This window comes from Pseudopodoces humilis, chromosome 12 (assembly GCF_049639895.1).
Source record: "Pseudopodoces humilis isolate 2021_Gansu_Grassland_sample_001 chromosome 12, ASM4963989v1, whole genome shotgun sequence".
Lineage (NCBI taxonomy): Eukaryota > Metazoa > Chordata > Aves > Passeriformes > Paridae > Pseudopodoces > Pseudopodoces humilis.
Window position 1 is genome coordinate 5,763,324 of NC_142211.1, and position 26,942 is coordinate 5,790,265.

The 26,942-nt window shown below is 40.9% G+C and overlaps 1 protein-coding gene across 1 annotated transcript in view; it reads right to left on the reverse strand.

Moving 5' to 3' along the window:
- LOC148183306 (protein ARK2N-like) overlaps positions 1–26,942 on the reverse strand; it is a 119,617-nt gene that overhangs the window by 24,896 nt on the left and 67,779 nt on the right. The window contains exon 3 of the mRNA XM_088061530.1: positions 21,278–21,460. Within this exon, the coding sequence (XP_087917656.1) occupies positions 21,278–21,460 (183 nt within the window). The remainder of the gene's footprint in view (positions 1–21,277; positions 21,461–26,942) is intronic.

Genomic DNA, 26,942 nt, shown 5'->3' on the forward strand with positions numbered 1-26,942 from the left:
ATCAAAACAGTTGGAAGAAATCCCAGAGGAGGTAGATAATTCTGTAACCATGTTGGTATGGGAAACTGAGATGCTTGGATGATCAAAGGTGGCCAAACCAGTGAGAATTACTCTTAAACCTGAAGCTAGACTGGTTAAGCAAAAACATTATCTTATTAAGTGGGAGGCAAGGAAGGGGTTTGAAAAGCTTATAGAAAAACTTTTAGAATATGGGCTATTGAAAGGGTATGAGTCAGAATATAACACCCCGATATTACACATTAAAAAGCAAAATGGGGAACATAGATTGATACAAGATTTAAGGGCCATTAATAAAAAGTATGTGATATTTATCTAGTAGTAGCGAAACCGTACACACTCTTGACAGCACTGAAAGGGGAATACAAATGGTTCACAGTGCTCGATCTTAAGGATGCCTTTTTCTGTAATACCTCTTGACCCAGATAGAAATTGTTTGCTTTTGAGTGGGAGAATACAAACACTGGGTGGAAAGCGTAGATAACATGGACTGTGCTACCCCAGGGCTTCAAAAGAGCCCCACTATATTTGACAATCAGTTAGCAAAAAAAAAAAAAAAAAGAAACCTGGAAAAAGAAAATCTGGACAGAACTTTACTACAATGTGTAGATGATATTCTGCCAAGACTGAAAGGAAGTGCCTCGATGATACTGTAAATCTGTTAAATTTCTTAGGACAATCTGGATACAGGGTGTCAAAGAAAATGGCACAAATAAGCAGAAAAGCAGTAATATATCTTGGTTTTGAGATCTTGCAGGAAGAAAGAAGCTTGGGAAGCAGCTGAAAAAGAGCCTTTTGCCAGACTCCAGAGCCAAGGACTACAAGCCTTCTTAGGTGTGGATAGATGGTGTTGGTTATGGACTGTCAGTTATGGGGTACTGGCAAAACCCTTCTATGATCCTCCACCAAAAAATTACTTGGTATGGACTCCTGAGAGTCAGAAGGCCTTTAAAGCCCTAAAAGAGCCTTAATGCCAACCCTTGCATTGGGATTCTCATACAACCAAATCACTTGAGCTGTTTATTTGTGCATGAAAGGATGCACCTCGCACTAGGGGTACTGGCACAGCATTTGGGGTCATGGAAGAAGCCTGTCCAAACAATTGGACAATGTGAGTAAAGCATGACCCAGATGCTTGAGAGCAGTGGTAGCTGCAGAGAGGCACAAAAGCTCATATGTACCCCACATGGTAATAGCTGATTTGGAACAAAAAGGAGGACATTGGATATTGCCAGCAGAATGCTGAAATACCAAGTTGCCCTACTGGAGCAGGACAATGTTGAACTTAAGGTAACCACTGCTTTGAACCCAGACATGTTTCTCCAAGCTTCAGAAGAAGCCTAGATACCTTTGTGCCATGACTTCATGGTAACTATTGAACAAGTGTGCTCTGGCAAACTGGATCTCAAGAGTGCTTCCATCTAGGAGCCAGAACTGGATGTGCACACCAGTAGGAACAGCATTGTACAAAATGGAAAATGGGAAGCTGGGTATACAGTGGGAACCTTGACCCAGGTAATAGAAGCCCAGGCTTTACCTTTCAACACATCAGCACAAAAAACCAGAATTAATGACTTTACAGTGAGTGCTAGAAATCACTGAAGGAAAAGAGTAAACATATGGACTAATTTAAAATATATTTTTGAAATCATACATTCCCATGAAACCATATGGAAGAAAAGGGGATTGTTTTTGGCACAGAGGTTTCCTATTAAGTACAAAGAAGAAATTAGTCAACTACTACAGAGTGTGCAAAAGTAAAAGTCAAAAGAAGTGGCCGTGGTGCCCTTGTAAAGCCCATCAGTTTGGAGACTCCTCAGTTAATACAGGGAATCAAGTAACTGACAAAAATGCTAAAGACATTGCTGAAAAAGGTATCCTTGCACTAATACCTAGCAAAAGTTAAATGTTCTGGAACAAAAACCAAATTATAGTAGTCAGGACAGGCAGTTAGTCCCATCATTAGAAGATGATTGGTAACCTCATGCCTGCAGATAATTGTACCTCCACAATTAATGTATAAGATAATGAAACTAAAACATCAGGAAACACATTAAGAAATAGACAATATGGTGACTAGTTTACAAAGGAATGTAGTAAGCAGAAAGATGACAGAAATTCATAGATCAGTTGTTGCAAAATATGTGATTTGTTTTGCATAATAATCTCAAGGAAGGAAGGCAGCCACCTCCAGAGATAGTAATACAGGGGAATTCACCAGGTGATTATTGGCAAATTAATTTTGCAGAACTGCTCAGGAAGAATGGGGACTAGTACATTTTAGTATTTTGGTATTTTTTCTAGATGGCCAGAAACTTCCATGTCACACCAACAAGGCAAGGGAAGTGTCAAAAGTTTTGCTAAAATTAATATTTAATAGCATTGGGACTAACTCTATCAAATCTTAAAAGGTACATTGTTATCAACAGATAACTGGAGTTACACTCGCATGTACATCTTTTCCAACCAGAAGATACGGTGTGCATCAGAACCTGGAACTTTGGACCAATCCAACAGAAGTGGAGGGGACCATATCAAGTCTTCCTGGTAACCTACACTGCACTCAAGGTAGAAAGAATCAAGCACTGGGTTCATTACATGCAGGTAAAACCATCAAACACACATCAAACACAGCAGAAACAAGACTGACTAACACCGTGTAGGTTTTTTTATGTATCAATCCTATTGTTTTAGGTAAAGAATATGATTTTCTAAGAGGATACTATTTATTTGATCTAGATGAGGATGATAAATAATTGCATATTTATAATAATAATAATAGAAACTATATTCTTATCCTCTGGGAAGGGGAATGTGGTCTTCAAATTAGTGCAAGATTTTGGCAGATTACAAAATTTAACTTCTATAACAGCTTGTTTGCTAACACCAGTTCTGTGCAGAACTTTAGTCAGCAATTTGACAAAAATCTGGTAATACGTGGTAAAGATAAAGGGAACGGTAATGGGATGGATATAAGAATCCATCTTTATTCCTCAAATATCTACCTTTAGGAACAGACTAGCTATACACAATTTAACTCTGCAAATGGAAATTTTAGCAAATGCAACTCATTTGGGGTTTACTGAAATAAATGAACAATTGCAAGCCATGACTAAAATGACCTTACAAAACAGATTGGCTTCAGACCTATTGCTGTTGCATAAACATGGAATATGTGGATACTTGAATTGAAACAATACTTGTGTGCACATTATGAATGTGACTGTTAAATTGGATGATCAGGTAGAAAGGATAAAATAGGTTTCTGCATTTAGCAGAGAATTAAGGGCAGGATTAAAAAACAACTGGTTAAATAAAATATTTAAAGGATTTGGATTTTCTCCGAGTGGTTGGTTGGCCTCACATTTGCAAAGTATAATTGTGATCATAGTAATAATTGTGATTATGTTACTTGCTTTAACAAAATTCAACAAGCTGCATAAAAAATATGATTGCTAATGCAACGTGAGGAACTTATATGATGTTAGTAAAAAAGCAAAGTCAGGCTTATGAAGGCTTGAAGGGAAGACAAAGCTTCACAAGTCTCAAAGGGGAGGGATGTTACCAGATGATAAATTGTCTACATCTGGTGAGATAACACAATGCTTATTCTTCAAAAACCACTGGCCTATGGAACTGCACAATGCCCATTGTGTAAGAAGGAGAACTGGAAGTTCACCAGACCCAGTGTTCTGCCAACTTTACCAGGTCAACTATAACATTGGGGTCCCTGACCACTAAGAATGCATGCATAAAAGGGAGAGAAAATATGTTAAGAATTTTGGGGAAATGATTATCATATGTATGTTTATTCTGAGACAATCAATGAATATGTATGTAAAATACAGAAGCTTTCCTGTATTGAGCATGAACGATTTTTGGAGGCGATATCCCCTTGTGCAGCCAGCCAAATAAAGAATGCTCGCTTCTTAATGCTACATTGGTGTGATAAATGAACTTATGAATAAAAATTCGTAGAGATCTAAATAAATATATTTGTAGCTATAATAATATAAAATATAAAATACAGTGTGGCCAACAAGTCCTTCCCCAGATCTAGTCGCTAATTCCCATTCGAGAGATAACAATCCTAGCCGGCGCCCATCAACGGAAAAGAATGAGCAGGACACGGGCCATCAGGCTGACAAAGGAACGAGCTCCGACGAGATACTCATCACCGGACCTGAACACCCCGCCTTGCAGGCCACTGTTGGGGAAGCAATCAGGCTGACAAAGGAAAAAGTCCAGCCGAGATATCCATCAGCTCCAACCCGGATCCAACCATCCCATCCAGATGGCCCGAACCAAAATGAAATCAAGGAACACTCAGAACTTCTTTACATATGAGGAGACTCTGCCCGGACGTCTATTTGACTCTATTCTCCAATGCCAGGAAATCAATTCATCCAACAATCAAGGACCCTTGGTGAATGGTGCCTGCCTGGAATTTGGCCTCAGGACACAAAATCCCTATAAAAACCCAGGCCAGAGAACCCTCGAGCGTGGATTTGGGAACACCTATACCTTTGGGTATAGACCCCTGTCCACCCAGCGCTGCGCTGTTTATTTTATTGTGGTTTTTCCTCGTTGTTTATTTTTATTATAAAAATTGTTTTATAATAAACTGTTCTTTTATTTAACCTAAATTTGCCTTTGCATTTATAACATTGGTATTAAGGAGTTGGGGGGGTTTTCCCGAATTTTTGGTAATACAGGAAGCAGAAGAGCAACATAATCCTTGGCCATTGATGCACATAAACTGGTGTGGATATCAACCCACTTTATTATGTTGTATTAATGTATTGATGACATATCACCATTCTGTAGCCTTTTCTTGACAGTGTAATGCCTGGCAGAGGAGCAAAGCAAGCTGGCTCTTCAATAGCCCCCAAATTAATCCTCAGATGTATAAAGGGAAGCTCTAAAAGAGCTTCCATATCTTACCATAGCTTTAAGTTCAGACATAAAAAATAAATAGCAGTAGAGAAACCATGATTAGTAGAGTAAATACTGTAAGCGTAGATGAGTATCAATCAAGATTATAACATAGAGATAGATTTACAGCTTCTGGCCATATTACTTTAATGCCTAGTAACATGCCTATGCTGTTAATTTCTTTGCATGAACATTAGGATGATGCCAAATATGTTTTGTCTGCCCTACAACATCAGGGCTTGCAAAACAGTCTAAAATATTTGCCTATTGTCCTGGTTGGAGATAAATTTGGGAGGAAACATCCAAAAGGTGTCTCCTCTGAAAAGGCAGATTCCAGCAGCCCCTCCCCCAACCGCTTCATGAATTAAAAAAAGGAGAGCCCACATGTCTCTGTGTTGCCCAGGCTACGCTGCAGTGGCTAAAATGCACAATCCCCCTACTGATCACCACTGGAGCTTTGACCTGCTCCTTTCCACTTTCTCAAGATTAAGTCTCATGCTTTACCGACTGAGCTAGCCGGGTCCACTTTCTCAAGCCCATGAGAAAGACATGCCGAGACAAAGGAATCCGGGGGAGGAAGTGAAGCTTCTGCACACAAAACTGCACGTTGAAAAAGCATTCTACCACTTCCCTCCACCTTTCACTCTTAAAGGCATGATGCCTTAAGTTTTAACTTTCATATTTTTCAGATTCTGTACTGCATTGGTATGTGACTGAACTTCATATAAAGTGTTAGCAAGTTCTCTTCACAGGGTAGTTAGACAAAACAATCCTTTTCCAGCCCAAGAACCAAGGACACCGTTGCAGCTTCAGGCTAAAAAAGTATAAACAATGGCAAATTGAGGAGAGCAATCTGGGAGGATGGGACCTCATGACCTGAAGCTGTAATTGGAAAATTAACCCCAATATGTAAATGGACCAAAACTTATAAAAGTGTGAAAACTCGTGACTGGTCATGCATCTTGCATCCATCTTGGGTCCATCTTGGGTAGAGCTAGCCGGGCTCTTGTACTGCCCAAGGTGTATCCTGTAAAGGCCTTTTAATAAATACCTACTTTATTCCTTTAACTCTGTCCAGGCTCTGTTCCAGGTAGCCTCTTTAAGCATCAGGCACAAGACACATATGTGATAAATATAGCATTGGATAAAAATTCGTGAAGGAGAATAAAGAATTATATGTTATATTTGTAATACTGTAAAGATACAAAATATAAAATAATCCAGAGATTCCTTCCCGAGTCGGACAGTAACGATCGACGCTTATCAGCACGAAATAAAGAGCAGGACACAGGCAATCAAACCGGACAATAAGAGTAGCCCGGTCGAGATATCCATCTGCTCCGCACCCAAACTGGCCACTCCACCCCGGGAGATGCAATCAGAAGACACTCAGAGCCATTCGCATGTGAAAGGACTCTGCCCTGTCGACCATTGACTCAGCTGGACGCATCTAGACTCTTTGTTAGACTGTGCCCATCCCGGGTTTTGCCTCAGGATACAAAAATCCTTATAAAAACCCCGGACCGCAGTCCCTTCCTCGTGGATTTGGGAAATCTGTACCTCTGGGTACAGACCCCTGTCCACCCGGCACTGCGCTGATTTATTTATTGTGGTTTTTCTCCCGTTGCTTGTGATTGAAATTGATTTATAATAAATCGCTTTTTATATTAACCCTAATTTGCCATTGCATTTATAACACATATCTGGACCAAAAAGACAGACAATGGGGATACCAGACCATACAGTCACCCTAAGGCACCTATGTACGAAGATGCGATAGCATAATAAGATTTTTCACTTAGATAAAGTTCATGTTGTTATTCTCCCATGAGTACACATCCTTTAATGTCTGTTAAACTAAATACCTGCTGAAAATTAAATTTGTGAACAAGATGAAAGATTTGAAAATTTTATTTTCCAAATCTGCAATCCTAGAGACTGTAAGAAAAGGCCAGTACTGACAAACATACTCAGAAGTATTCCAAGATGTATTGGGTCTGGTTGTGGTAGTTCATTTTCCCATAGCAGGCCTCACAGTGCTGTGCTTTCTATTGGCAGCTGGAAAGGTGTTGATAACACACCAGTGTTTTGGTTACTGCTGAGCAGCGCTGTCACAGCATCAGTGCTGTCTCTCAACATTACCTACACCCCCCGCCCCCCCCCCCCCCCCCCCCCGCCCCCCATCAAGAGGTCCAGAGTGAGCAAGATCCTCGGAGGGGACATGACTAGGCCAGCTGACCTAAAATGACTAAAGAGGTATTCCATACCATATGATATCAGCTCAGATATAAAAGCTAAGGGAGGGAGGAAGGATGGGGGGGGCATTTGTTATTTACAGTGTTTTCCTTCCTGAGCCACTGCTATGCATGCTGAAGCCCTGCTTCCTGGGAAGTGGCTGAAGAGCGCTTGCCAATGCGAAGTGAAGAATAATTTATTTTCCCCTTTGCTTATGCGTGGGCAATTTTTTTTTTCTTTATTAAACTGCCCTACCTCAATCTACTAGCTATTTTCCATCTTATTTTCTGTCCCCTGTCTCACTGGGAAGGGGATCGATAGAGTGGCTTGGTGGGCACCTGGTGTCCAGTCAAGATCAGCCCAGTACAGTCCTTTATGGCACTCAATGTGGAGCCTGAATCCATGACCTTAAGAGTCTTATGATCTACTGTTGTGAATTCATGTTGTAAATATTGGCTTTTCACAATTATTCTGATAAATATATTATATGCTTTCACTATATTCTTTTCTCTCTTAGTAAGTTACAGGCTTAGATAGGAATCCTGAACAATAAAGATATGTTTCATCCGGACAAGGCAAGACAATGGGAGGATCAAGCTGTGGAAAACAGGCTGTTATCAGCAGCAGGAAAGGGAGAGCAAACTGTTAAAAAAAAAACAAAAAAAACCGGTACCAGGACGTGGGCAGGGGGGAAAGATAAGCTCAGCTGCCCTCAGAAGAAGGATGAGGAGCCCAGACCCTTATCAACAACTGACCATCTGCAGAAAAAAGGAAACCAGACTCCAAAAGAATGCTGACCAGCAAGAATAATGATGACCAGCAAAAAAATTATGATGACCAGCAGAAACTGAGACTGTGCAAAAGCATGATCTAAGAAGGCGGAACCAGGGAGAGGACATGCTTGAATATGCATTAACCCCTCACAGCAAGGATGGGATAAAAGGGGTATCCATGGGATACCAGGTGTGCATTTGGCAGCGCGCCAAGGCACCCGGCCGTTTTAACTCTTTGCTTTATTTTATGTCTCTTATTGTCTTTATTAAACTTTTTAAAATTTACAGGAGTGAACTTCGTTTTTCACAGAAATTGGGGGCTCGTCTCGGATGAAGCACCTCGCCCCGGGGAAACCAGGAGATTCCAGGCGGGGGAAGGCGCCTCCCTGCCAGCTTTGGTAATCCGCTTTGGCTCTTCTGGTGTCATCGGTGGTAGCAGGGCAACACCCGAAGGACAAGAGAGAGACAAGTAAAGCAAAGAAAAATAAAAAAAAAATCAAAGTAATAAAGCGCTCCTTCAAAACCCCATAATCTTTCAGGACCTGAACAGGAATTGGTAAGTACTGATCAGTGGGGTGGAAACGGGGGGATGAATGTGTGTGAATGAGACGCAAGCTGGTTACCCCAGACCTGCAGAGCGAGAGCGGAGTCCATACTACCGAGGTTCCTACCTTTCGCGAGAAAATAGGCTGGGAATTGGACGAAGCGAATGAAAAAGGAGTGAAAGAATCCCCCCGGGGTTACTGGGACTGGGGTCTCAGGGAGGGGTTGGACCCCTGGAAAGGAAGGAGTCGGGAGTTCTCCTAAGTTCAGTGTACTAGGAGACGGGACAAAAAGGGGATAAAAATTAATAAATCCCCGGGAATATTGCCAGGTTGAGGGTGCAAACCACGGGAAGTGTGGGATACAGTACCCAAGAAAATCTGGGGGGTTGGCCAACAACATTGAAGGTACCTTATTATTGTATTGTCTTGGTGTGAGTGAAAGTGAGTGTGGAAAGTCTATTAAAGAAATGAGAATGCATGTGTGAATGAGAGATCGTGTATAACTGTATCTTGAGGGGGGGAAGGTGGACTCTAACAAGAACACTGAGAGAGGGATTTGGGGTTTGTTGGTTTTGTTGGTGGTGCTGTGAAGGGTGATTAGTGCTTTAAAGAAGTGAACTCGCGTTTTTTTTTGTTTTTTTTTTAAGGGAGTTAACATAGGTATTTTAAAGAAGTGAACTGGTGTTTTAAAGGAGTGGAATTGGTATTCTAAAATAGTACAATTGGTGTTCTAAATAGTGGTACTTAAAAGGAGTAGGGTGAAACAGAGAACACTCGGAAAAATGGGACAGAGAACCAGTAAGCTGTCCTTAAGAGAAAAAAGAATTAATAAAATACCAGAGGATATACCTCAAGATAGTCCCCTCGGGGTCAAACTAGCAAATTGGGATACAGATCCCGATACAAAGGGGAAAGACAAAGTAAAAATGATCCAATTCTGCATGAAGGAGTGGGTAAAAAAGGAAATTAGACCTGATCATGTTTACTGGCCAAAATACGGGTCCTCGGAGGCTTGGATCTGCCAGGCTCTAAATATATTTGTGAATTCAAAAGAGCCATACAATCCAGAAGAAAGAGAATATGCCTCTTGCTGGTTAGGAAACACAGAACCTTTGGGAGCCAGAGTTTTTAAAGTATCTAAAACTCCAGAGGTTGAGCAAACAGAAAATAAAAAAAAATGGGACCCCCTTGATGTCTTACCTCCACCACTAGCACAGGGAGCCCTCCCGCTGCAGCCAGCCGCAGGGGTTCCCCAGCCTCCGGGAATTCCTCCGCCTCCAATGGCGCTGGGAATCCTCCCACCCCCGCAGATGCTGGGAATTCCACCCGTCCCGGGAACTCCTGCCCCCCCCTTCGAACCGGGGAGAGCGCTGGGTGTCCCGACTCTGGCTTCTGCTCCACCCGCCCTGCCGGCCCCGGCTTCACTGCCGGACACCAGCACTCCGGCTGCAGCAGCTCCGGCTTCAATGCCGGACCCCAGCAGCTCTGCACAGGCGGCCCTGGCTTCACTGCCAGGCCCCGCTCTCACTCCTTCTGCACTAGGGATCCCAGCTTCCCTGCCGGACTCTGTTTCTGCCTCTTTTCCTTTGGAGAGTTCAGCGTCTGCCGCCCAGATAACATCTCTTCTTAACGAAGGGGCACCATATCAGAACACAAGGGGAGCAATTAAAGCTCAAAAGCAGCCTGATAACCTCTGTGTTACCAACACTAATACAAAACAAGGGAAGGGGGGTGTAAAAACAGATAAACAGGGAGAGTGGAACCAAGAAATCAATTTATTCCCATTACGAGAAGTACCTATGGGAGGAGTCCAGGGGGGAATGGGATTTGTGAATGCTCCTTTAACTTCTACAGAAGTTAGGAATTTCAAAAAGGAGATTAAAGGGCTATTAGAAGACCCTATAGGTACGGCTGAACAATTAGATCAATTCCTAGGGCCCAATATTTTCACTTGGGAAGAAATGCAATCAATAATGAAAATAATATTTTCCCAAGAGGAAAGAGATATGATTAGAACTGCTGGGATAAAAATATGGGAAAGAGAAAACCAACAAGGCCCACCGGGAGAACAGAAATTGCCAACTGCACCTCCTAATTGGAACCAGAATGATGAAGTTGGGAGGGGAAGTATGAATGATTATCGTAATTTGATAATCAAAGGGATAAAGGAGGGGGCGCCCCGAGGGCAAAATGTTAGAAAAGCCTTTGAGGGACAACAGGGAAAAGAGGAAACCCCAACTGAATGGCTGGAAAGGCTCCGAAAAAATATGAAACAATACTCTGGAATAGACCCTGAGTCCCTAGCAGGACAAGCCCTGCTAAGGGTCAATTTTGTCACCCGGGCATGGCCAGATATTAGAAAAAAACTAGAAAAATTGGAAGACTGGCACGACAAACCCTTAAATGACTTATTAAGAGAAGCTCAAAGGGTTTATGTATGGAGAGATGAAGAAAAAGCTAAAGTGGAAGCAAAAATCATGATAGCCACTATGAGGGAAAACACTTTCCAGAAAAATCTGAATCAAAAACCCTCAGGAATTCCTCCTAAACACTCAGGGGCTAGAAGTGGGGAGAAGGGAAGAAATAAAAATCCAGCACAATCAAAATTCCCAGGACAACCCAGGAATACCTGTTTTTATTGCAAAAAGGAAGGGCATTTTAAACGAGAATGCCCTCACTTAAGGAGGGATCTAAAGATATTTCAAGAGACACCCCCAGAGGAAGAATAGGGGAGTCACTGGCTCTATTTTTTGGGGGACAAATACCATCTGGAGCCTTTGATAACTTTAAAAGTGGGCCCCCAAGAGGAGACATTAGAATTTATAGTTGATACTGGGGCAGAAAGGACTTGTGTTGTTAATATTCCAAAGGGATGTGATATAAGTAATGATACTGTAAAAGTAACAGGGGCAAAAGGGGAAGGGTTTAAAGTTCCTGTCATTAAAAATGTGGTCATAGAAGGAGAAACAAAAATAGGAATAGGAGATGTTTTACTAGTTCCTGGGGCTGGCAGCAACTTATTGGGAAGGGATTTACAGATACAATTAGGAATTGGGGTTATCCCAGTAGAAGGGAAAATGACAGCCAAAGTGTTTAAAACTTGGCCAAAAAGATGAAGAGAAAATTAACAAAGAAGTTTGGGCTGGAAAAGGAAATAGGGGTGGATTGAATATTGACCCCATAAGGGTCACTATTGAAAGGGAAGAACGTCCCATACGTGTACGTCAGTATCCTATTTCTTTGGAGGGGAGAGAAGGCTTAAAGCCAGTAATAGAAGAATTGATAAAGGATGGGACATTGGAACCTTGTAAATCTCCTCATAACACCCCTATACTCCCAGTAAAGAAACCTGATGGAAATTACAGATTAGTGCAAGATTTAAGGGAGGTAAATAAAAGAACATGAGCCCGTTACCCTGTGGTTCCTAATCCTTATACTCTTTTAAGTAAAGTCCCACCTCAACATCAGTGGTTCAGTGTGGTGGATCTTAAAGATGCTTTCTGGGCCTGCCCACTGGCAGAAGAAAGCCGAGATATTTTTGCCTTTGAATGGGAAGATCCAAATACCGGGAGAAAGCAACAATTAAGATGGACAAAATTACCACAAGGATTCACAGAGTCCCCAAATCTATTCGGGCAAGCCTTAGAAGAGATACTACAAACTTTCCCCACTCCTGTAGGAATACAAATTATCCAATATGTGGATGATCTCCTAATATCAGGAGAAATAGAAGCTGAAGTTAGAGAAGCTACTATAAAACTTCTGAATTTTCTTGGGGAAAAGGGACTCAGAGTATCAAAAGGAAAGTTACAGTTTGTGGAATCAGAGGTAAAATATCTTGGTCACCTGATAAGCAAAGGTAGCAGGAAATTAAATCCTGAAAGAATTGCAGGGATCCTATCCCTTCCTCCTCCCTCTTCAAAGAAAGAGGTTAGGAAACTGCTAGGACTGTTAGGATATTGTAGATTGTGGATTGAAGGATACACACAAGCAGTAAAATTTTTGTATGAGAAATTGACAGGGGGAGACAATATAAGATGGACTAAAGATGATGATGATAAATTAGAAACAATTGAAATTGAAACTAGCCTCAGTCCCAGCCCTAAGCCTACCCTCCTTAGAAAAACCCTTTCATTTATACGTTAATGTGGAAAACGGAGTAGCTCACGGGGTTTTAGTTCAAGAATGGGGGGGGGGTGAAGAAACCAATAGCCTTTTTATCCAAATTATTGGATCCAGTGAGCCATGGCTGGCCAGTATGTATTCAGGCAATAGCAGCTACTGCTATTTTGGTGGAGGAAAGCCGTAAGCTCACCTTTGGAAGTAAATTAATTGTATGCACACCCCATGCTGTCCGAAATGTGCTAAATCAAAAAGCTGAAAAATGGTTAACAGACTCCAGGATGTTAAAATATGAAGCAATCTTAATTGACAATAATGATTTGACAATAGAAACAAGCAGGAGTCTCAATCCGGCCCAATTTCTGTATGGGGAACCAAAAGATGATTTGGCACATAATTGTCTGGAAATCATACAATGCCAAACTAAAGTTCGGGAAGATTTAGCAGAACAAGCCCTTTTGGAGGGAAAAAAATATATGTTGATGGTTCATCCAGATGCTTGCAAGGAAAAAGAATGTCGGGATATGCTGTAGTTGATGGAGAAAATATGCAGACCATCGAAAAAGGAAGTTTACCTTCAAACTGGTCTGCTCAATCTTGTGAATTATATGCTCTAAAAAGAGCACTGGAGCATTTAGCACATAAAAAGGGGACCATCTATACTGACTCAAAGTATGCCTTTGGAGTAATACATACCTTTGGGAAAATTTGGGAGGAAAGGGGGTTACTAAACTCAAAAGGGAAGGGACTAGTACATGAGGGACTTATTTTAGAAGTTTTAGAAGCGTTAAAACTGCCTGAGGAGATAGCTGTAGTACATATCAAAGGACACCAAAAGGGAATGACACCTGAAATAAGAGGGAATAACTTGGCGGATCAGGAGGCTAAAGAAGCGGCAGAAAATGGGGACAAACGAGTAATGTTAATTTTAACCCCAGACAGGGAAGAATTGGAAATCCCTAAATTTAGTGAGAAAGAAGAAAAAGAATTGCTTAAGATAGGGGGAGAACGGGATCAGTCTGGAAAGTGGAAACTCCCTGATGGGAGACAGTTACTTAATAAGCCACTCACCAGAAAAATATTAGAAGATATGCATCAGAAAACTCATTGGGGTACTCAGGCTTTGTGTGATCACTTTCTAAGGGATTTTGGATGCATTGGAATTTTTGGGGTAGCAAAACAAATAACTGAAAACTGCATAACTTGCCAAAAGGTAAATAGAAAAATAATGAGAAAAACACCATTAGGTGGCCGTGAATTAGCCTTACGGCCATTCCAAAGTATTCAAATGGATTTCACTGAACTTCCCCAAGTCCAAAAATGGAAGTTCCTATTGGTAATAGTAGACCACTTAACTCACTGGGTGGAAGCTATTCCCGCTGCCAGGGCCACAGCTAATGTGGTGTGTAAAACTCTTTTGGAACAGATTATTCCCAGGTATGGAATGATTAATAAAATAGGCTCAGATAGAGGAACACATTTTACATCTAAAGTCTTACAGCAAATAACCCAAACCTTGGGAATAAAATGGGAATTGCATACCCCCTGGCACCCACAAAGTTCAGGCCGGGTGGAAAGAATGAATCAAACTTTAAAGAAGACCTTAACAAAATTAATGATTGAAACCCAGATGTCCTGGGTAAAATGTTTACCTCTGGCTCTATTAAGGGTTCGAACACAACCCAGGTCAGACCTGGGAGTGTCACCCTATGAAATGATGTTTGGACTACCCTTCCTTACCACCCGACATGAAACTGCCACTTATGAAGTAGGGGAAATAAGTGTCAGAAAATATGTCACCACAATTGCTAAAACACTTGAAAACCTAAGGCTAAAAGGAATGATCCCTCAAACCACCCCTTTGGAGTTCAAAATTCATAATATTCATCCAGGAGAATGGGTACTGGTAAAGACATGGAAGGAACAATCTTTAACTCCTCAATGGGAAGGTCCTTTTCAGGTACTGCTGACAACGGAGGCTGCAATCCGGACCAGGGAGCGAGGTTGGATCCACGCCAGTAGAATCAAGGGACCTGTGAAAAGACCTGAGGAGTGGATTATAACTTCTGAACCGGGTGATACCAAATTGACTCTAAAGCGGGGGCTGGGTGGTAATGAACTGGGACAATCCACAGGATCCAAGGGATGAGCAAAGAATCACGCCTAATTGGGAAGTGAGACCAAGCCTGTATCAGTGGTTTCAAGTCCTGCCTGGACAAGTTCTGAGACACCTTCGATATCCACCTTGGGGAGGAATACTCCCTCTCCAAACAGGAGGATCGGGGCTGTTTCGGTCAGGAAATCCTCATATTTTTGCTTTGGCCTGTGATCTGTATAAAGAAGGGGGAGAATCACAACTTCCATTAGTGCCACACCATATACCTTGTATAAATCATCCCAATACGGGACATGCTAGCTGGGTTAAATATAAGTGTTTAAGTTGTGGGAAAAATTGGTATTGCAGCTCACACAATCGGCGTTCTTGTTGTAGGGAGTGTCAAGCACATAATAGATCCTCTATCCAAACAGAATTGCAGGCAACTGAAATAATAACTCTGTTCTGTGGATGGGAATTACTGGTGCCTGTGGAGGGGAAAATACCTGAAGAACGGTGGGATACTACTGTTAAAAGGTGTCAGAAGAGATTTGCTTGGAAATTACAAAAGAGGAAGTGACAAGGAAATAGGGGGCAAGACCAGATTGGCCTCTATAACTCGCCACCAAGAAGAATATAAAACACCTGCTGTGAGCTGCAACCTCATAGGCAGGATGGGTGGGGGTGTAAGCCATACTGGACCCCTATTATTCCTTCTTCTGTCACTTATCCTTTTCCCTTTTGGGACACCAGCAAAGCCATGTTACAAATGCTATCGAAAACTTTACATGGAAAAACGCCGGGGTTTCTTTCTTATTACCCACACCAATATCAATAGTCACTGCTATAACCCATCCAAGTTAAGTACATGTATACATAAAGGAGAAAAATATTGGATCACAGAAAACTTAGGAGTCAGTGGTACTAGATTGGGAAGCACTTGCCCAAAAGGGGGAAAATGGATTTGCTTCACGGGGGCGGTCAAGGGAAAGACCCAAGATTTGATAAAAGAGCAAGTGATAAGAAAAAAGATAAAACCAACACAGAAACCTAAACCTAACTTAACCTCACGTCAGGACCTGTATGCAAGGCTCAAACAGCAATTAAAAGGGGAAATAGATATCTCAAGACTAGGGAAAAACCTGTTTGTGGATTTAGGGGAGAGGATAAGTAAAGAACTTAACATAACGAACTGCTGGGTCTGTGGAGGAGCCTTGATGACGGAGGAATGGCCATGGAAAGGTAGTAGCATAGGCCCGGTGGAACTCCTTAAGTGGAACCGGACCAATATAAGAGGGGGGACTCGACCAGAAGGATGGATTCTAAGTTCAACAGTGATAGGGGAAGAATGTTTTTGGCGAACTGGTAAGGAATTTATTAAAGAAATAGGGAAAACTCCCTGTAAAAGGTATAAGGTTAGCAATGGAACTTCTACATGGTGGATCCCAGAGGAACCAACTCTGTATTGGACTCAAGGAAAAGTAAAAGAAAAGAATTGTGTGTATGATAATCGAACCAGACTCTTCAGATGTAATGGTAAAGGGAAAAATCCTTACTCTGGAATCCCAGAAATATCTAAATTTTGGGAAAATATAAATCAACAGAAAAATGACTATTGGAAGGCACCAGATGGCTTATTTTGGATATGTGGGAAAAGGGCATACCCAAAGCTCCCTTCACAATGGAAAGGGAGTTGTACTCTGGGAATCATTCAACCAGGATTCTTCCTTTTGCCAGGACCAGATGGAGATCAATTGGGAGTGCCGGTTTATGAGGACCTAAAAAGAAATAAAAGGGAATTGTTTGGAGGACCTCAAAAATGGGGAGATGAGGAATGGCCCCCTGAACGCATACTAGAAACATATGGGCCAGCTACTTGGGCACAAGATGGAAGTTGGGGATATCGAACCCCAATTTACATGCTAAATCGCATTATAAGACTCCAAGCTGTAGTAGAAATCATAACCAATGAAACAGCTGGGGCTATGGAATTAATAGTCAGTCAGCAACGCCAAGCCAGAGCTGCAATATATCAGAATAGAATGGCTTTGGACTATCTATTGGCTGAAGAGGGGGGTGTTTGCGGGAAATTTAATACATCAGATTGTTGTTTGCAAATTGATGACAATGGAAATGCCATTCAAGATATTGCCAAGAACATCAGAAAAATAGCCCATGTGCCAGTCCAAAAATGGGAGTCAATGATGACCACCAATTGGTGGAATAACCTGTTGGGGACAGAATGGTGGAAGAAGCTAGGTTTCTTCCTCCTATGCGCTACAGCTGGTTTAATATTCCTTCCTTGTCTAATCCCCTGTTTCATCCAACTAATCACCAAAGTGGTGCAGGGCATGCAAATAGTAGAAATGCCTACAGACCCAAAATTGGCTACATCTGGAACTGCACAAAAAATCATGATATTAAGAAAACAAAATAATGTGAAAGATCCGCTAGAAGAAGCTAAATTGATTTGTGAGAAAAATGAACGAGTGCTAGAAGCTAGGAAACAAGAATTATTGCTCAAGCCAAATGATTTATAAAAAAAATAAAAGGAGGGGTTGATGTGAATTCATGTTGTAAATATTGGCTTTTCACAATTATTCTGATAAATATATATATTATATGCTTTCACTATATTCTTTTCTCTCTTAGTAAGTTATAGGCTTAGATAGGAATTCTGAATAATAAAGATATGTTTCATCCGGACAAGGCAAGACAATGGGAGGATCAAGCTGTGGAAAACAGGCTGTTATCAGCAGCAGGAAATGGAGAGCAAACTGTTATCAAAAAAACCGGTACCAGGACGTGGGCAAGGGGGAAAGATAATCTCAGCTGCCCTCAGAAGAAGGATGAGGAGCCCAGACCCTTATCAACAACTGACCATCTGCAGAAAAAAGGAAACCAGACTCCAAAAGAATGCTGACCAGCAAGAATAATGATGACCAGCAAAAAAATTATGATGACCAGCAGAAACTGAGACTGTGCAAAAGCATGATCTAAGAAGGCGGAACCAGGGAGGGGACATGCTTGAATATGCATTAACCCCTCACAGCAAGAATGGGATAAAAGGGGTATCCATGAGATACCAGGTGTGCTCTTGGCAGCGCGCCAAGGCACCCGGCCGTTTTAACTCTGCTTTATTTTATGTCTCTTATTGTCTTTATTAAACTTTTTAAAATTTACAGGAGTGAACTTCGTTTTTCACATCTTCCGATTGAGCTAGCCAGCCAAATTTTAATGATAATTCTTAAATATGTGATTCACAGAGGTGAAGGGTGGAATATATTGGGTTTGCGTGGCCAAGCTTTGGTAGCTGGGGGGCTACAGGGGTGGCTTCTGTGAGGAGGTGCTAGAAGCTTCCTCCATGTCTGGCAGAGCCAGTCCCTGGGGGCTTCAAAGACAGATGTGCCTCTGATCATTGCTGGGCCAATTAACAATGGTGGTGATGCATATTTAAGAAGAAAGAAAAAAAAGTTATTGCGCAGTTGTAATTGCAGCCAGAGAAGAACAGAGTGAGAATATGTGAATATGCAAGAGGAACAACTATGCACACACCAAGGTCAGTGAAGAATGAGGGAGAGGAGGTGCTCCAGACACCAGAGCTGAGATTGCTTTGCAGCCTGTGGTGAAGACCATGGTGAAGCAGCTTCCCCCTGCATCCCATGGAGATCCATGGGGATGCAGAGATCCACCTGCAGCCCATGGAAGAGACCCATGCTGGAGCAGGTGGATGCCTGAGAGGAGGCTGTGACTCTGTGGGAGGCCCATGGAGAGAGGAGCCCCCGATGGAGCAGCCTGTCCTTGAAGGACTGCACCCCATGGAAGAGTGGGTTGATGATGGCTGGATTCCAGGCACCCACCAAAGCTGCTCTCTATCACTCCCCTGCTGCAGCTGGATGGGAGAAAAAATATAACAACGGGTTCATATGTTGAGATAAGGACCTGGAGAGATACCTCACCAAATAATGTCACAGGCAAAACAGCCTAGAATTGGAGATATTAATTGAATTTATTACTAACAAAATCAGAGCAGGATAAGAAGTAAAATAAAACCTTAAAAACACCTTACCCCCACATCTCCCTCCTTCCCAGCTCTACTTCTTACCCCAGTGGCACAGAGAGACAGGGAATGGGGGTTAGGGTCAGTTCATCACTCATGGCTTCTCCTGCTGCTCAGGGAGAGGAATCATTCCCCTGCTCCACTGTGGGGTCCCTCCCGCAGGAGATAGCTCTCTGTAAACTTCTCTGACATGGCTCCATCTCACAAGCAACAGCTCTTTGAGAACTGCTGCAACATACGTCCATCCCACGGGCAACAGTATCCCTCAAACTGCTGCAACATGGATCACTCTTCCTCAGGGTGCAGTCCATCAAGAACAGACTGCTCCAGAGAGGTCTCCTCTCTCCACGGGCCTCCCATGGGGTCACAGCCTCCTCTCAGGCATCCACCTGCTCTGGCGTGGGTCTCCTCCATGGGCTGCAGGGGGACAGCTGCTTTACCATGGTCTTCACCACAGGCTGCAGGGCAATCTCAGCTCTGGCACTTGGAGCAGCTCTTCCCCCTCCTTTTCTGCTGACCCTGATGTCTCCATAGTTGCTCCTCTCACGTAGCCTCACTCTGCTCTTTGGCCACAATTACAACTGCACAATAACTTTTTTCTTTCTTCTTAAATATGTTATCACAGAGGTGTTACCACCATTGCTAATTGGCCCAGCCTTGACCAGAGGCACATCCGTCCTTGGAGCTGCCAGGGATTGACTCTGCCAGACATGGAGGAAGCTTCTAGCAGCTTCTCACAAAAGTCACCCCTGTAGCCCCGCAGCTACCAAAACCAGGCCATACAAACCAAATAAAATGCTAAGTTCACTTACCAGCACCTTTTTACCCATGTCCTGGGGTGACTTTATGATACTGGTATCCCCAATCGTCTGGTTTATGTTATATATTAAGTTCTGCACCTTTAAGACTGGCTTTGAGAGCAAGAGAGGGGGAAGAAGAAGCGCGCAGTTTGTGTTAAGGAAAAACATCACTCCCACACATCCCGCTCCTGGACTGTGGTGTCTGCAGCACGGACAGACAGCGGGACAGAGCTTCTCTCTGGCTTTTAGTTAGTTTTAGCTAGCTGAGGCAGAGGAGTTCCCTGGACCTTTGTTTGTTTTTTTTCCCAATTTTCTTGGATCTGTGCAAGCCTGCTCTGGACTGAACACCCAGCCAAACCCCGGGAGCTCACGCCTGTGGCCCACCGGGGCCTGGGCCTCGGCACTTTCCAGCGCCGGAGGGACTGATAAGAACCTGAGCGAGCCGAGCTACACCACATGAAAAGGACTTTTCTTCCTAGACTTGCCATCCCATCGAACAGCAAGAGGTTTTATTATTTAATATTACTCAATTTCTGTTAAATAAACAGCTTTTTCCACTTCTCTCTAAGGAATTTTTTTTCTTTTCCCGGACCAGTTAGTGGGGAGGGGCATTTCCCTGGGGAAATCCCCATTTGGAGTTTTCCTTCCTAATTTGCCCTAAACTAAGACAACCCATCATGTTTATCTGATGCTGGTCTGTCCAATTTTCTAATATGCAGATGGAATATAGGAATTACTGCTTGTATTTTAAAGAAATAAAGTGAGAAAGAAAAAAAGATACACACAGACAATTCCAATACTTAGATTATGACCTGTTTGTGATCAAATTAAGTTTACATTTAAATATGAAATATCAGAAATTAATTGTATAGGTTTAAGTTTAATTGTAACTTGCTTACAGCTTGGCATGAGTGCACCCTTCTCAAAGCTTAGGATCAGTGAATTTTAAATGAACACTGTTAGCATTGATGGCTAAACAGGGGAGGAAACAAAGGCTGCATGCATTCGGATAAGGGTTGAGACCCTGGAGGCCCCCACGGCTGGCCCAAGCTGGAAGATAAGAGCAGGTAACGGCCTGCCCATGTGGACATGGGGAAAGAATCCAGTGATGTGTTAGAAGACCCCAGACCATAAATTGCCATTGGACCAAGAGATGCGTGCAGGGTGCGTGACAATCAGGTGCACAGACTGTAAGGGTATAAAGATCCAGGAATTTCTTTGTTCAGGGTCCTTCTCTGGAGGCACTCAACTCGAGCTGAAATAAACTAACTCTGCCTTAGAACCCAGGCTCCAACGTCTTCTTTAGCAGACCAGTTTACTAGCTGGTGGCATGGGTTGTCATAATCAATCATTCAGTAACAAGCTTAGCTAATTTTCATTAAAAAAACCCAAAAATCAACAACAAAACCCCAGACCTATGTTCCAAGTAGTAATTAAAAGAAAACAAAAAAGAAAAAATAAATAAGAAAATTAGTGTCAAAAATACATTACAAGAATCGTTATCAATTTTTATTAGTTATATTTTGGAAGAAATGTCAGACCTTTTTAATAAGCACCAGTACTAGTTTTTTTTGCAAAATCCACTTGGGGAGCTTTTAAAGCTGTATAAACTATAAAAATACTGAAAGCAAAAAAGGGAGCGACACCTACTGAGATGTTGGAACAAATGTCAGAGGAAGAGAATTTAACCAAACCTGTATCAGCATTCAATTCATCTAGCAGCCCTCTGGTTCTCCAGGTAGATCCTGAGTCTTGATTTCCTAAAGATTTATTGTGCTCTTGAACTACTGCAGCTGCCAACAGATTGTCCACATTCACCACTTCTGGGTCTGAGTTTGTGTCTGATATATCATAGTGAGCTATAACTGGAGGTCCATCTGCAGAAGGAGAGAAAAGCAACACAGATTAGAAATCTGCATACTGTGAAAACTTCCTCTAAAAGTACAAAGTACAATTATTTAAGGGTTAATACAATCTCCTACATGAAGCTTATAGTTTATAGTGATACATTATATGAATCATTAAACTTCAGTTAATGAACACAGTCTGAAATTACAGACATTTTAACCTTTACATACACAGAAAACACAAATGTAAGAAAAACACATTTATGAAATTATCACTTATTTGTATATTATCTTTTACATTAACGCATCAACACCTCCATATATGATGGCATTATATTTACAATTTTAAAAGGATAAACTTCAGTTTAAAATAAAAAATAATATACAGGACATTAAATTTGGCAAGACAAAATAGTTATCTAGAGAATTTTACATAAGTCAAGTGAGAGCTTACATTACATTATGGTTGATTGAATAAAACTAACTTTTTGATATAACTGATCCAGTGACAATAAATTTAACATTAGGCAACTTTCCTTTCATAACATTTACCTGTCAAGGGCAGGGAAATTTTTCAAAGTGGCAGTGTTTTTTGGTGTTGTTTTTTTAAAACTGAGGATAATAAAAAACAAAACTATCATGTGCAGTGATAAATGTTTTTAATTCAATATGATTACCATATGCATTTTTGGCTACCAAAGTGAAGAAGGAAAGGGAGAGAGAAAATAGATTACATGATTCTGAAATCTGTTCTTGAGGAATAACAAAAAGCTATTTTTGGTCTATTTTGTTAGGATCAACTATATTCTTTGTGATGAATTAAAATCACATATAATTAAAAAGCATGGTAGAAACAAAAGAGGCTCAGAAAAAAAGTCAAATTCAAGACAAAGATTAATGTGGAAGCAGAGAGAATGGAAAAATAATCCTAAAAGGATGTCCAGTTTAACTCAAATTGTTCATGCCAGCTACAGCTTATTGACTCATAGTGGATGAAAGTGGTTGGAGTTCCCACTCCCCAAATGAGAGAATCAAAACTCTCTTTGGGCCAAGACTTCATCAACAAAATCAAGGACGAAATAGAAAAAAGTTTCAATTTTAATTCTCTTAAAAGCTGTTTTTCCTGAGGTTTTTAGGGTGTTGGTTTTTTTTTGTTTTGTTTAGGTGTTTTTTGGTGGGGGTTTTTTGGGATTTTTTTTTTCCTGTTTTGGTTTTGTTTAGTTTGGGTTTTTTGTAACTCAGTGCCTGAGACATAATTCAACTCACTATTTTCAGAAGTGCCTATTTTGTGATCAGCAACACACTTCATGGAAGAGTGACCATATTGTTTAAGTCATACTAAAGATCAGTATTGCAACAAGGTATGAAGAAATTCACAAAATATTTCTAATCAGACCTGCCTCCAAAACAACAATTTCATAAAATGGTGTTATATTAGAAACTTAAAACAGACCTGACTAAAATAAATGGGTAGTTAATTGCCAATGTATTAAAGATCAAACTGTTTGCAACACAAAAAGCTGATTATTATGACTGGAAGTCATGATAATTAACTGAAAGGAAATCTTTGTCTTTTAAAGACAATTAAAAAATAACAGAAGACCAAGTTCAAAATTAAGCTGGCTGATGTTCAGTTAATTATTTGTGACAGCCGATGATCAAATTACATGCATAAGCCACAACTGGACTGAATCATAGAGAGTCATGTTGTCCTTCAGTATTATCATTAGAGTTCACCGTGAACATATATAACGTGAGCTATAAAAATAAACAGTCGAGTGGAGAGGATACTAGGGTCAAGTACAATATTGACTATTTGCCTATTTTTTCAATAGGTTATCTAAAATTTCAGGAGCTATATACTGTTCTTTGTTCGTTTTTCTCACTTATTCAGATCTCCAAAAGCAGAAGTGAACTTTGAATTTTAGATAGACATCTACACAAAATTGCATTGGGACAAAAGGCACCAATAGTCTCAAGTCAAAATTGTACCACTCCTACATGTATAATCATGCAAAAATGTATAAAAAATGTATATACATGCAGAGTGATATTCTCATCACATACCCATAGAAATAACTTGTGTGAAAGTCTTCATCAGTAGGAAATACAAGCATAAACTTGTTATCTGAAGCTCCACTCTTGTATCTTCCACACTTCCAAACAGAACACCGTATAACTTTGCTTCAATTTAGTATACATCAAACAGACAAAAATATTTTCAATATCATTTACATACTGTAATTACATTTGTCAGTGTAAAAGCCACCAATTTAACAATCTGGAAAAAAACAAGCTGCTTATTTACAAAGCAATCACAGCAGAGATCTATTTTTTTCTCAACCTTGCCTTACGGAATCATATTTGAAAACAAAAGGGCCCAACACCAGTTTTAATCATATCTATCACCAGTAAACGACCAACAAAGACGAGATAATAGCCACAATGTTGCAAGAAATCCCTAGATTCTCAGCATGTATAAAAGAAGAAATAAGTAATAAATGCCTATGTGTGTCTAAAAATGCCTAAACAATAAGTTGTAGTGAACTACAACTAGATACAAGTCGTAGCAAAGGCATATAAAAAAACCCTCTGTTCCCAAAAGTCTGTTTCCTTTTCAGTGCTATAAGGATGGGACAGGAGCAGTTAAATTTGTAAATAAATAATACTTCCCTAGCCAACTACGTGATCACATGGTGATGTGATGCAAAGTTTATGTGTGGTACCAAGAAATAAGGACAATTGGCTTCAGCTAGGAAATAAAGTGAAAAAATGCTTTCAGGTTGAAAAGGTAAAAGGATTAACTAAAAGCAAAATGGAACTTCATAATCTTTTCTTTGCAATAGAGCCACTCCTTGCAATTAATTACTGTAATGGGATTTCAACAGATAGAAAAACACACCAAAACAAACCATGCCAGAATCAAAACTTAATGTAGCACAATTAGGAGGTTCCCTGATCAGTAATTGAAACAATCTATTTAAGAAAAATTGTCTTTTGAGAAGGCATGGTGATGCTGCTTTGGGGTTTGCCTTTTTCTCTTTTATATGTTTTCTATATTCTTCGCACTTATATTTGTAGCTCTGTAGTCTACTGTATTAGTGACTAGTTTTCCCAGTACTTTTCCATGGCCTTTCCTTAAGCAGAAAGACAAAACAAATTCCAGAGCTCCAAGAGTACAAGGCCCCGTGCTATCTTGGTTCTTCCTGGGAACCAAGGCTGAGAACAACTCTTTTAGATAGATTTTCATGGACAAAGTACAACCAGTGCCAAGGAGGGGACTCCAGAGAAAGGGCCTGACCTGGGGGAGAATTGCATCACCACTTGTCCTCCTAATTGGTGCTTTTTATCAATTATGCTAATTTCCTAAAACCTATAAATACGTACTCATCCCTGGGGGGGGTGGGGGTTTGTGGACATCTTTCCATAACTGCCCCTGAAGACCTTCAAATAAAGATCTGGTGTTATATTACCTCCTTATTAAAATGATCTCAAGTTTCATTTCCAGGTTGGGAAAAAGGCAACAAAGGTAGCTGGAAGATGTACATATCCCTGGTGATAAGCTATAATTGACTTCTAAAACAATAAATGCTTAAAAAAGGCAAAGATGAAAGTTAGTAAATACCAGCAACAAAATACAGCTGTTGACGTTTAATGTTAATAGGGGGAGGGAAAGACTGCATTTTTTATTTTTAAAAAATTCGGAGGCAGTTGTCAGCATGGGGTCAATGTTTCCAAGTGTCCAATTCTCCCTTAATTTAAACATCAAAACTAACTCCACTCAGGACAAGTAAATCAGAAGTCACATGCACAAAAATCCATGTCTACGCATATCAACCTTCATTTTAAGCTTGCAACATAGAAAAGTCAATAATCTCTTATCTGCTATCTGCTCCCATGTTTTTCATAGAGCCACATCTCAACATTCAGTGGTAAACTGTGTTGTAAGATCCACGCTCTTATTATCCCTTATTTCATTATAATGGCAGCACAAGGAAAAAGGGAGAATCAACAGTAAAATCTCATCTATAGGTTAAAAGCAGTGATTCTATAAGCACTATACTTTTACACTGCAACAGCTGTGTATCAATGCACAGGAAACAAAAAAATATTAGCTAGCAGAACTTGAACGGGGAGTTTGCACCTTTAAATCTATGTAGACAGGCTGAGAGTTGGGGTTGTTCAGCCTGGAGAAGGCTCCAGGGTAGACCTTGGAGCACCTTCCACTACCTAAAGGAGTACTACAAGAGAGCTGGAGAGGGACTTTGGACAAGGGCATGGAGGGATAGGAAAAGGGGGAATGGCTTCAAAATGACAGAGGGCAGGGTTAGATTAGATATTGGACATAAATTGACTTTGAGGGTGGTGAGGCACTTGCACAGGTGTGCTGTGGGGAAGCTGTGGATTCCCCATCCCTGGCAGTGTTCAAGGCCAGGTTGGATGGGGCTTCAAACAACCTGTTCTAGTGAAAGGTGTCCCTGCCCATGGCAGAGGGGTTGGAACTAGATGATCTTTAAGGTCCCTTACAACACAAACCATTCCATGAGACTGACTCTAATTCATTACTTTAGCTTTCTTAAATTTAAGCAAGTTCTGCCAAGCTCATCATCACCTAAACTCCCTCCCACTGTAGCCAGAGATAAATTGTTCAGAGTAAAGTAATCCCAGTCTGGAAATTGCAGCCTGGAGCATCACCATCTCCCCTCCTTCCCCAGTAAACACAAAGACCTTAGGCAGCCATCTTAGCCATGGCACCTAACTTTTACATCTCTCAAGTTCAGCAAGATTAATTCCAGCTTTAGGGATGGGATTTAAACTTCACTGTTTTCACTACATATAGAGAAAAAAGACTGATACCTCCAGAAGAGTATTCTGATTAAAATAATTTCAAAATTAGGAGTCTAATTTTGGTGGTCTGAATTGCCCTTTGGAGTTGTCAATGTGTTTATAATGAAGGAGACGCGGAGCCTTTTTAGGTGTAAATATCACACTAAGCTTTAAAACACACATAACAGGTACAACAATATTAGCAATAATAATTACAGCACTTTACTCTCACAGAAAGCTTTCCATTAGAGGACCTCAAAGATCTCTGAGGTGCTTATTAACCTTCTTTTGCCTATGGGGGAAACTGAGGCAAGAAGAGATTCACAGCTTGCTCAAGGCTAACAAGCAGAAGAGCTCAGCTTTGGTGAAAACAATACTCCCCTCAAATTACTGAGGAGTTTAAAAATAGTGCTTAGGAATGTTTTAATGAAATGTGCAAAAGCTAAAAAGGTGACACACAGAGGCACCTAAGTAATTGAAAGCCCAAGAAGACACAGCTTCTTCCAGTCTCACCTCTACATCTTTACTGTGAATATAGGTACTGCTTTGTCTCAATCTCTCAAACTAAATTGGATGTATTTTTATATAACAAAAGGAAATACTGAAACATTTTAAAATAATAGGGGTTAAGATTGCCCTCAATTACACTTGACATTTACATTTAAGAGAAAACTCCATTTACTTC